This window comes from Puma concolor, chromosome B4 (assembly GCF_028749965.1).
Source record: "Puma concolor isolate L17-30 chromosome B4, mPumCon1.1.hap2, whole genome shotgun sequence".
NCBI lineage: Eukaryota > Metazoa > Chordata > Mammalia > Carnivora > Felidae > Puma > Puma concolor.
Genome location: NC_141673.1, coordinates 67,948,612 through 67,958,839, shown reverse-complemented (window position 1 = coordinate 67,958,839; position 10,228 = coordinate 67,948,612). Strand labels below are relative to the sequence as shown.

Below are 10,228 nucleotides of genomic sequence, written 5' to 3'. Positions count from 1 at the left end.
TGTTTCTTTAATAGAAAAGCTGTCTACCTTCCTCTGGAGGAAGGGACAGGAAGGGATGGGAGAATGGGACTGAGAGAGGGACAGTTTCTCTGGTTTATCAGTAGTGGTGGGTAGCTTTTTAAATTTATGTTGCCAGATACTATTGTCATTGATTTTGATTGGTTTCGTGTCTCCTGTCCACCTCACACATCGCCACCACTGTGCCCCCCCTCTAGTAGAGAAGGTGACAGTTTCCTCACTGTGCCACCCTGAGTCCCTGGAAAGCAAGGGACCCCTGATGGCAGGGAGAAATGGGAGGCCATCCATTCAGAAGCCTGGTGTTGGGAGGAAGTCCATGGAAGCTCTAAGTGTAGGCCTGGCAAGCAGAGAGGAGGGGCCAGAGGAGGGCGCAGGAAAACAGAATAAGGGGTAGAGGTGAGTAACACTCCCACCTCTCCTTGACCTAAAAGTCTTAAAGAAAGATGCAGATAAATAGATCACCAGGGTTGGCTGATGGTATGTACTCGTCACGGGCCTCTGTGGACTTGCTCCCGCACCTCTTCCCCACCTTCCCTTGGGAGCATCTCTGATCTCCCTCATCCAGCAAGGTGTGGCCCACACACTGTCCCATCCCCTCTGTCCATCCCCACGCCCTAGAGTTGTGTTTTGTGTTTACTCAAGAACAAGGCCGTTCCTGTTTTCTGCCTCCCTTCTCAAGTCTTGCCCTCCGGTCCCAGTTTACTCTTGGATTCCACGCAGTGCAGAGGTTACAAAAAGAGGCAAATGCGTGTTTGTGTGAGGTCACTAAACCAGGCAGTGTGACTCTAGAGTCCTCCCTCCTGGTTGAAAAGTCAATAGAAGAAGGCCTTCAGGACTGCCATTTGGTCATGGCTACAGTATCAAAGACTAAAGGAAAAATGAACAAAGCACAAGTCGGTATGTACTTTCCAATAATTTTTTTGTTTTTAATATCAATTGATGTTTTAAAAAATACAGAGGTGTTTGACACAGAATAGCACCATTGTGTAGGACACACACAGTTCCTGCGCCCGGCACCTGAAGGGGGCTCTTCTTGCCTGGGCTGGGGACAGTCACTCAGGGGGCGTTTGACTCACACCAGTTAGTTTCCTGCCTCTGCCTCGACCCAAAGGTCTTACAGGAAGACAATAAATAAATAGAACACCGAGATTTTATTTTGCAGTCTGCCCAGTTCAGGTCTCTCAGAAAGAGAGAGGAGAAAAGTCCACACTGTTGAGCGGGTGGGATGAATGGACATCAGGTCAGGTCAGCCATTCAGTGCAGAGCCCTAGAGTGACTGGGACTGGAAAATACTTGGGTCCTCTGGGTTGGCAATGGATTGTGTTGTTTGTGGGTTCGGGTTTTTACAAGAAGCAGACAGGCCCTATGTCCACACCAAATTCCTGCTCAGGCCCTCCTATGTCCATGGGTGCAATGTCAATGATGGGGAGACGCGAGGTCTTCTGTGACCGGTACTCGATCATAGTCTTGCCCCACTTACCGGTGTGTTTCTAGGGGAGAAAGAGAGGAGACACTGTCCAATGCCAGCTGCCCAGGACCCCAAAAAGGAGCATCACAGAACACAAAGTGTAAAACACGCTCAGGGCTCCCCCGACCTCTCCTTGGCTTGCTGAAGCCCTCTCTACCCCAGCTCCTGTCCTTTCCAGCAAGGCCCCCTCCACCTGCTCCCTCCCCCACAGTGAGCGTCTCTTCACTCCATCCCCAAGGCAGACCCACACACACACACCACGAATACTCCTACGAGAGTAACTGGACGTGCCAGGTGGGACTTCTTTCCCCTGAGCCCAGGGAGTGAAGAAGATACAACAATGGCACCTTTCCCTCCCCTGGCACTCCGCACGCCTTCTCTACATAACCCCTCACGCTCACCTCTCGAGGATCCTGTCACCTTAGGCCTATGACACCTGCTGTGGACCAACCCTCTGCCTGCTTCAGCCAGCCCGACTCACCGTGCAGCCATCCTTCAGGACAGTATATGTGAACCTGCTGTTGCCCTCAGCCCGGATCTCCACATCATTGGAGCCCTGGATGAGCAGGGCCTTCTTGAGGTTGCCAGCCGCTTCATCCAGGTAGGCAATGCTGTTCTTGCAGTGGTAGGTGATATTCTGGGAGCCCTCGGTGGACAGCAGGCGTAGGAAGGTCATCTGGACGTTGGCAGTGTTGGGAGCCAGGTTGTCATCTCCATAGCTGAACTGTCAGGGCAGAGAGCGATGGCATGAGGCCCAGGGGCAGTGTCCGGTGGGATCATGGTTAAGAATACTCTTCAGAAGAGGGGGAAGAGGAGGAAGTCTCCAAGAAAAGTGGTGGGCGAGGTGCCACCAACTTCAAGGGAGAAAGAAGAGAAGGGTTCTGAGGAGCCGTCTGGGGCCCAGAGCAGCCAGGTACTCACGTGGAAGCCACCGTTGATGGTTTCTCCAAACCAGATGTGCTTCTTGTCCTTGCTCTTGCTGCTCCACCAGTTCTTCTTGGGAACACTCGCTGGGTTGGGGTAGACGCAGGTCTCGCCAGTCTCCATGTTGCAGAAAACCTTCATGGCGTCCAAGGTGCAGCCCTGGTTGGGGTCAATCCAGTAGTCTCCTGCAGGGGGAGGAGGCAGTACCCCATTGGGGCTCAGACAGGCACACACATACTCCCGAGAGGGCCAGACCTGCCTGGGAGAGACGGAAAGGCTTCCCAGGACAACAGGCTGTGAGGGTCACATGTGGCCAAAGGGAGGGGAGATGCAGGGATCTGGGAGCAAGGAGACCTGGACGGGAGAGTCTGATGCTAAACAGGGGCGCAAGCAACAGGGCAGGAGCAGCGCCTGCCTGGTGGATGGAACTCTACCCTCAAGTCACGTCTGCCATGTAGCCATGGCAGGACAGGAGCCAGGGCTGAGGTATCTCTGCTGTGAAATGGAGGAGCAACCATCCACCAGAACCTTCCAGGCCTGGCTCTGGCCTGTGCTAAGAGCGGTCTCCTCCCTCATTCTGAAGGCGGCCATGCCCAGCAGGCCGATTTCCTGCTCTCCGGGGCCAGGGGCCCTGCCCTGCACCCTCACCGCTCTTCCATTCAGGGTGGCAGAGTTTCAGGTCCCGGCAGGTGCGAGCGGGGTTCTTGCGGGAGCCCTCAGGGCTGCGGATGCTCTCAATCTGGTTGTTGAGGGACTTGAGCGTGGCATCCACCTCGGCGTCGTGCTGTCTCAGGTTGCCAGCTGCCTGGTCAGCCCGCATGTACTGCAGGGGGTCGGGGCCCTTCTCTCTCTGGCCTAGGCCAGCAAAGGCAGACATGTCGATGCCAGGGCCAGGGGGACCTGGAGGGCCAGGGGGTCCGGGGTTTCCAGGAGGACCCTGTAGCAGGGAACGGAAATCAGCCAGGAATTGTGGGGATGTGCCCCTCCTATATACATCCCCACTTGCTAGAATATACTAGTGTCTTCTTCCAGACACTGGGTGGGGGGAGGGGTGCAGCAGCCCAGGACCAAGAAAAATCACAGCACTTTCCCTACTTCTTCATCAGCCCCTCTCTCCTGTTTCCCAACACCAAGCAGGACCCTCTGAACCTCCAGGGAAGACCCAGGACACAGGATGCCATCTTCACTAGCTGCAGGCGGATGCCCTGAAAGAGGCCCTTGGCACCAGAGAGCCCGAGCCTCCCAGATGCTGGGGACAGGCCAGACAGCAGGGAAGGAGTCAGGACACTTACAGCTGGGCCAGTTTCGCCCGAACGTCCGCGGGGACCAGGAGGTCCAATGGGGCCAGGGATTCCATTAGCACCATCTTTGCCAGAGGGACCGACGGGACCAGGAGGACCCTGCAGGCCAGGAGAGAGGAGCCGTCAGCAAAGGCAGGGGTGGGGGGGGCAAGGGGCGCTGGTCGGGTGGCTGTCCTGATGGGAAGCCCTGCAGCTTCACATTTCTCGGAGGGCCCAGACTCATCTCCGCTGGGCCAGGGACCAGCAGGATGGCTTCACGGCTCTTCTGCTATCCTGAGCTCCTCTTTGTTGAATCCTATTCCCAGTGGGCCCAGCTGACAGCCAAGAGCTGTTCTCATGTTCATCCAGCCTGTGATCTCAGGGGGTTTCTGGCCACAGTCACCCTGAGCCCGTCGTCCTTCCACCTCCGAGTGAGGCCCCCTGAGCCCCAGGCTTCCCTCCCCATCAGAGCGCCCACACCTGGCCCCACCCCCGAGGAAGGACTCACTGCATCTCACTTACTCTAGGGCCAGAAGGACCAGCAGGACCAGAAGCACCTTGGTCTCCAGAAGGACCCTGTGCAGAAGGAAGAAGCAAAAGTCAGAGGTCAGCACAGACAGGGCCCCATCTTCCAGGATGGGAAGCCTTCTTAAATATGCATACGATACATGTCCCCCCTCCCCCCTCCTTTCCATTTGCTCCTCCCTCCAACCCAGAGGAAGTCTTGGAAATTTTTCTTTTGGTCCTGGATATTTCTTAGGATGATCCCAAGCTGGGTTAGCTGCATGGGACACTCAAGTGAGCTCTGAGCAGTGGGAGGCACCTGGGAGACATGCACAGACAGCAATACTCACAGGAGGGCCGGGCAGACCCTGCAGACCAGTGAAGCCACGGTGTCCCTTCAGGCCCCTCTCGCCAGCCTCTCCAGCTTCTCCTTTGTCACCTCGGGGACCTTGAGGACCCTGGGAATGAGACAGACACAGGTTGGGTCAGGTTGAGGCCTCTTGCTGGCCTCACCTGAGCCAAGGAGTCCCAGGATCCACACAGTCCCCACTGACCTCCAAGCCTGCCCCAGTTAGGAACCCAACAGAGGACACTCAGATACTCACTGGGATTCCCCGGGCTCCGGCTGGTCCTGCAGGGCCCATGGGGCCTTGTGCGCCCTGTGAGGGAGAGAGTGGGAACTCTGTCAGCAAAACCCTCCTCTGCCTATGGCCCGGACTGGGCCCCAAGACTCCCTGGACCCAGGGATGCATCCAGGGCCTGGGAGTCAGGCACGTAGTGGATGAGCTCCCAGCTCACTTGGCCACCCTTCTCCACTTCCAGCTTTTACTGAATTAAGGATACTCACAGCTTCTCCTCGGTCTCCCTGCTTTCCAGTTGGGCCAGCGGGTCCAGGAGAGCCAGGGGGCCCAGGGGCTCCAGGAGCACCCACGGGACCAGTCTCACCACGATCACCCTGTCAGGAGAGAGGTCTCAGGCTTAGAGAAGAATGTTCCAGAAAATCCATGGAGAATAGGCCCTTGAAACTGAGACAAGACTCTGACTCCAGCCTACCACCTGGGGCTGACCTGGTAGGCCCAACAGAATATTCTCCTGTCCCACTGCTCATAGAGACACCGAGATATTCACCTTGACTCCAGCCGCACCATCTCTGCCAGGGGGGCCATCAGCACCAGGGCTTCCCTGGACAAGAGGAAACAAGATGCCATTAGAGCTGCCCCTGCCAGACTCCCATTCTGTTCCTCCCTTCTCCCGTCGGGAGCCCCAGGCTTGTTCCCTTCCATCCTGCTAAAGCTTTGGAAGCTCAACAAGCTTCCTTCTGCCTTCCTGCCCACGTACCAGTTCTTAGTGTCTGTGTCCCTCTCTCTCTCCCATCACGACCTTCCATCGCAGCTGGGCACTTGGGCCTATGGGCCCATCCCATCATCCCCTCCTCCAGGGCACCAGGACTGGGCCTGGCTGGCCCGGCACGCCTCTCCCTGGGAAGGGCCACACACACAGTGGGTCCCATTGCTCACCTCTCGTCCAGGTTCGCCAGAAGGACCAGTCAGGCCAGGAGGACCCACGGGGCCGGGGGGACCTCGGTCTCCAGATGCTCCAGGAGCTCCCTGCTTGCCAGGCTCACCCTGGAGGGACAGCGACAAAGAGGATGAGTGTGCACTCTAAGAATCCCGTCCTGGGACATACTGAGCCCTTCCAAAGAAAGGGCTGACAGAGAGACAGTGCAGAGGGTGCAGAGTAGGGGGAAATCTCAGGGGGTGGTATTGCTTCTTCAGAGACCAGGCCACCAAGAGCACTGAGTGAAGAACACCAGCCAGAGCCAGGCTGGGCCCAGTTCACCAGAGGAAGGGGCATCCTTCACTCACCGATGGGCCAGGCAGGCCAGGGAATCCTCTCTCACCACGTTGCCCAGGAAGACCAACAATGCCCCTTTGACCAGCCAGACCTTGGGGACCTGGAGGACCATCGGGACCCTAGAGAGGGAAGGCGAGAGTGAGAATTTGAGCTCTGACAGGGAGTGGCCCAGCCATCCACACCCAGCCTGGCCGCCATTCACAGGTCCCAGCACTCTTCCCTGGCAGTGGCCCCCTCCATGGTGTCCCCTCCTCCTCCATGCCCTGTGAGCTCAGAAGACTTCCTGGCCCAGGCCTGGGAAGGACTTACAGAGGGACCATCATCTCCAGGCTCTCCCTTCTCGCCAGGGGGCCCGGCAGGACCTTGGAGGCCAGGGTCGCCAGCACGGCCAGGGGGGCCGCTGTCTCCTCGAGCACCTTTAGGACCATCTTTTCCAGAAGGACCAGGGGGACCAGGGGGTCCAGGGTTGCCCTAGAAAAGCAAATGCGAGAAATGAGAACATCTCACCCTGCCCCATCCGGACTGCCAAAGCCACTGTGGCCCCAGGGATAGCAGTTCCCCTCTGTGGCTCCCTCCACACAAAGGAAGCTTGACCCCCACCCCTGTCTGCTTCTTCCACCTTCCCTCCCAGGAGGGAGCTCTGAGCAGCCAGCCCTGGCTTGTCCAGCCCCACATTTGCTTTTTCTGATCTACTTGGACTTCTTCCTGCCTCCTTTCTTTTAGAAATCTCAATCCCACCATCCCTCAAGGAACAGTTCAAACGTAGCTCCTCGGACCCCTAAACCTCTGCACCCACTCCCCCTGCACTTGATTGGTGGTAAACTGGTGACTTTTCACCATCTCTCATCCCTCCATGGCAGATTCCCTATGGGCAAAATGTAGAACTTGTACAGGCCGGGAACACAGAATGCGCTCAAGAAATGTGTTGAGGCAATCGTGCCAGCCTGTCCTGCCCACTGAGCCAGGAATCTGAGGGTCCAAGCCCAAGCCAGCAGGGAAGGTTGCCCATGGCCGCAGCCCTTGCTCGCAGCTGTTTACGAGAACAGGTCCCCATGATCAATTACTCCCAGGAGTGGGAAAAGGCACAAAGGGATGGAGGCCAGCTTGCACTCTTTGGAGCCCTAGCAGGGGACTGTGCCAGGCTCTTCAACCCCTGCTGTGCCCCCCACGCCAAGAGTAAGGTAAGAACCATCCAGGAGCATCACTTACATTGGAGCCTGGGGGTCCGACACGGCCAGCAGCTCCAGGGAATCCGGTGGCTCCCTATGGGATGAGAAGAAAGACTCTGAATCCCTCAGGCCCTCAGAAGCGTCAGGAATCATACTGGGAGACAGACACGGGTGTCTCAGAGGCTGGTGTGGAAAGGGGCAAGGAGAGCTAGAGAAGGAGAAAGGGCCCCATGGGGTCTGGCTGTTGGATCAGGAAGCTGCAGCTTCTCTGCCTCCAGCTCCTGTAGGGGGTAGGGTGAGGAGGTGCATTCAGCTGGGACAGCCAGTGCTCTGGGAGCTGAGCAGGGGGCCTGCCCAGGACCACAGGCCTCCCCGGATCACGGCACACTGGCAGAGAGGGGCGCCCGTTCTCCCGCATGGCTGTGGGATGGGCTCAGGCTGGGGGCAGAAGCAAGGCTAAGAAAGAAGGGGGTGAGTAAATCCCAGAGCACCACCGTGGGAGCATCTGGCCAGGCCTTCTTGGTGACAGCAGCTGCCGCCCCCAAGGTGCCCTCCACCCCACCTGGTGGGAACGGGGACCTCACTCACCGGGGGGCCTTGAGCACCTCGGGCTCCTTTAGGACCAGTCACACCAGTAGGACCCTGGGAAGGAAGGAGAGAGACAGTGAGGCCCAGTCACCCGGAGGAGAGCTGTGGGCTTCTGGGTATAGGGCCTGTCTGACCCCCAAGAGCTGACTCCCAAGGGGTTAGTTTTCCGAGATGTAGCTTTCTTGTCACTAAAATCCCAGCCTGGAGAAGGCATCACAGGTGGGCCTGCCACCCCCTCCAAGAGAGACTCGTGCTCTAGGAGACCTTGGGGGGGGGGGGGAGGCCTGGCAGGCATCTGCAGAGCTGGTTGGAGGTCTCCCCCTTCCCTCCCCAGGATCCTGGCTGCATCTTCCCTGGTCATGTATCCTTAGCCTGCACTCTGTGTCATCTCCTGGCCCCCAAACCCTAGATGACATAAGCCAGTTAACTTCTTTTGAACCTCTATCTCCAAGTACAGATTCCTCCCCATAGCTGCTCCCTTCTGGGGCTGGGGCAGCAGCAGGCTCTAACATCTGCCAGGTAGAGGGGCTTCAGCTTGGGGTGACACCCAGGCCTCCTGTCCAGGCCCCTCATCCTGCACCCCAACATCCCTATCCCATGGGAACAGCTCCTGGGGGAGCTCACTGCTACCCACCTGAGGTCCAGGAGCTCCAGAGGGGCCCTGAGGACCCGGGGCACCAGCATCACCTTTCTGGCCAGCCTCTCCTTGCTCGCCCTTGGCACCTGGCTGGCCATCAGCACCCTGTCCCGAGGAGGAGGAAGCAGATGAGTTAGAGGCAAGCCAGATACTCCACGTTCTTCCAAAAGGGCCAGAGCTCTGGGTGAGTGGGTGGGTAAATGAGTGAGTGAGCGAGTTGCTCTAAGATGGGACTGTGAGATCAGCATGGAGGTTCAAGGAAAGACGGAAGAGGCCATTTCCCTCTTCTTTACATTCTGTCCCTCCCTCTCTCCATCCCTCCCCCACAGGCTAGAAGGTGCCCTCAGGTGTAGAGCTGGCCTGAGCAGAGGGGTGGGAAGGAGGGTGGACAGGGACACTCACGGGAGGTCCTGCGAATCCAGCGGGCCCGGGGGGACCGGTCTCTCCACGTTCACCCTGTGGGAGAGAGGGCCCAGGAGAGGTAAGGCCCTAGGCCTGCCTGCTTCTGTCCTCTCCTATAACCCAGGCCCTTGTGGCCCAGCCCTTGCATAGAAAGCCCAGAGACAGGACACGCAGACAGCCTCCAGGAAGCTCTGTCCTAAATACAAGGGACCCACTTCAGAAGACCTCTCTTGGTCAGAGGATCTGGCGACCTGAAGGCCCTCCACCTCGACCGCATCATGGAGATGAGGCCTTCTCCCTCCATTCCATCTCTGCTTCCTCCCCCAGACCCAAAGGGCCAGGCTGAGAGGCAGGGCGGCTTCTCTTGCTCCCAGGGGCCTGGGGACGGGCAGATACTCACCGGGGCTCCACGAGCACCAGCAGTTCCCGCAGGACCAGGAGGTCCAACTTCTCCCTAGGGTGGGGAGGGGAGACGAGAGCCACAGGTAAGGGGTGGGGGTCAGAGTGGGGACCTTAAAGAGCAAAGTGCATCCAGGGAGCCCTGCAGCAGATGGCCTGTTTTCTCCTTGTAGCTTCGGTCCTAGAGGTACTTCCTGGGGCCTCTGCTGAATGCTGGTTTACCGGCCCCCTCCCTCCCTGCAACAGCTCCGCTGGACGGGGTGCACAGCCCCTGACTCTGCTTTTAAGAAGACTCCCACCCCTCACTCCTTGCAGCCACTAGTGGGCAGGAGGGTGCCAGCTGTTGAGTGAGGAGAAGAGACGGCAGTCTTTGGCAGGAGATGTGCAGGTGTGATAGGGGAGGGGAGCCATGAGCGAAGGGAGCTGTGACTCACCTTCTCACCATTGGCACCGGCAGGGCCAGGGGGGCCAATGGGACCAGTCAGGCCCTAGGGAGAAAGGAGACAAAGGTGAGGGAGGAAGAGTTGACCAGGGACTGGGAGCCCAGTAGGAAGTCTGGGGACCTCACACCCGTGGCCCCAGCCTTGTCAGGAGAGTCCCAAAGCTGCCCAGCCTGCACAACTGAGATAGGACAGGGGCTGTGCTCACACACTGCCCTTCCGTGCCCAGAGCGCAGGGCTGGAGACCCACAGGGTCCCCAGGGTGCCTGCAGCCAGCATTCACTTACTCGTCCACCGTCCTTCCCAGGGGCTCCCTCGGGGCCTTTCTCACCAACGTCACCCTGTGGGATAGAGAAGATGGACCACCTCAGGAGGGGGCTCCGGCTCCGTGTCACCCTGGCTGAGGCTGCAAGCACAGCTCAGCTCCTGGCCCAGCAGGATTGGCTATGGGTTCAGGGTGAGAGGTGTGAGATGGAGGGAAGGGTTGGGAGAGGGGGTCACTAAAAGACAAATAGTGCCTGGGGTGGGTGGGTGGGGGGGAGTCT

The 10,228-nt window shown here is 58.4% G+C and overlaps 1 protein-coding gene and 1 long non-coding RNA gene across 2 annotated transcripts in view; one reads left to right on the top strand and one right to left on the bottom strand.

The window, feature by feature from the left end:
- Positions 1 to 920: 920 nt before the first annotated feature.
- The window catches only part of COL2A1 (collagen type II alpha 1 chain), a 31,209-nt gene continuing 21,901 nt past the window's right edge, over positions 921 to 10,228 (bottom strand). The window contains exons 35-54 of the mRNA XM_086713560.1: positions 9,971 to 10,024; positions 9,678 to 9,731; positions 9,245 to 9,298; positions 8,845 to 8,898; positions 8,440 to 8,547; positions 7,806 to 7,859; positions 7,258 to 7,311; positions 6,358 to 6,519; positions 6,060 to 6,167; positions 5,712 to 5,819; positions 5,323 to 5,376; positions 5,042 to 5,149; positions 4,800 to 4,853; positions 4,545 to 4,652; positions 4,213 to 4,266; positions 3,703 to 3,810; positions 3,059 to 3,347; positions 2,408 to 2,595; positions 1,968 to 2,210; positions 921 to 1,508 (exon numbers count right to left, since the gene is read on the bottom strand). Of these exons, the coding sequence (XP_086569686.1) occupies positions 1,362 to 1,508; positions 1,968 to 2,210; positions 2,408 to 2,595; positions 3,059 to 3,347; positions 3,703 to 3,810; positions 4,213 to 4,266; positions 4,545 to 4,652; positions 4,800 to 4,853; positions 5,042 to 5,149; positions 5,323 to 5,376; positions 5,712 to 5,819; positions 6,060 to 6,167; positions 6,358 to 6,519; positions 7,258 to 7,311; positions 7,806 to 7,859; positions 8,440 to 8,547; positions 8,845 to 8,898; positions 9,245 to 9,298; positions 9,678 to 9,731; positions 9,971 to 10,024 (2,163 nt within the window). The 3' untranslated portion in view covers positions 921 to 1,361. The remainder of the gene's footprint in view (positions 1,509 to 1,967; positions 2,211 to 2,407; positions 2,596 to 3,058; positions 3,348 to 3,702; positions 3,811 to 4,212; positions 4,267 to 4,544; positions 4,653 to 4,799; positions 4,854 to 5,041; positions 5,150 to 5,322; positions 5,377 to 5,711; positions 5,820 to 6,059; positions 6,168 to 6,357; positions 6,520 to 7,257; positions 7,312 to 7,805; positions 7,860 to 8,439; positions 8,548 to 8,844; positions 8,899 to 9,244; positions 9,299 to 9,677; positions 9,732 to 9,970; positions 10,025 to 10,228) is intronic.
- LOC147579197 (uncharacterized) lies at positions 3,849 to 5,522 on the top strand. The gene is made up of 2 exons (XR_015253650.1): positions 3,849 to 4,296; positions 5,017 to 5,522. It is a non-coding gene; the product is annotated as an uncharacterized LOC147579197 (long non-coding RNA).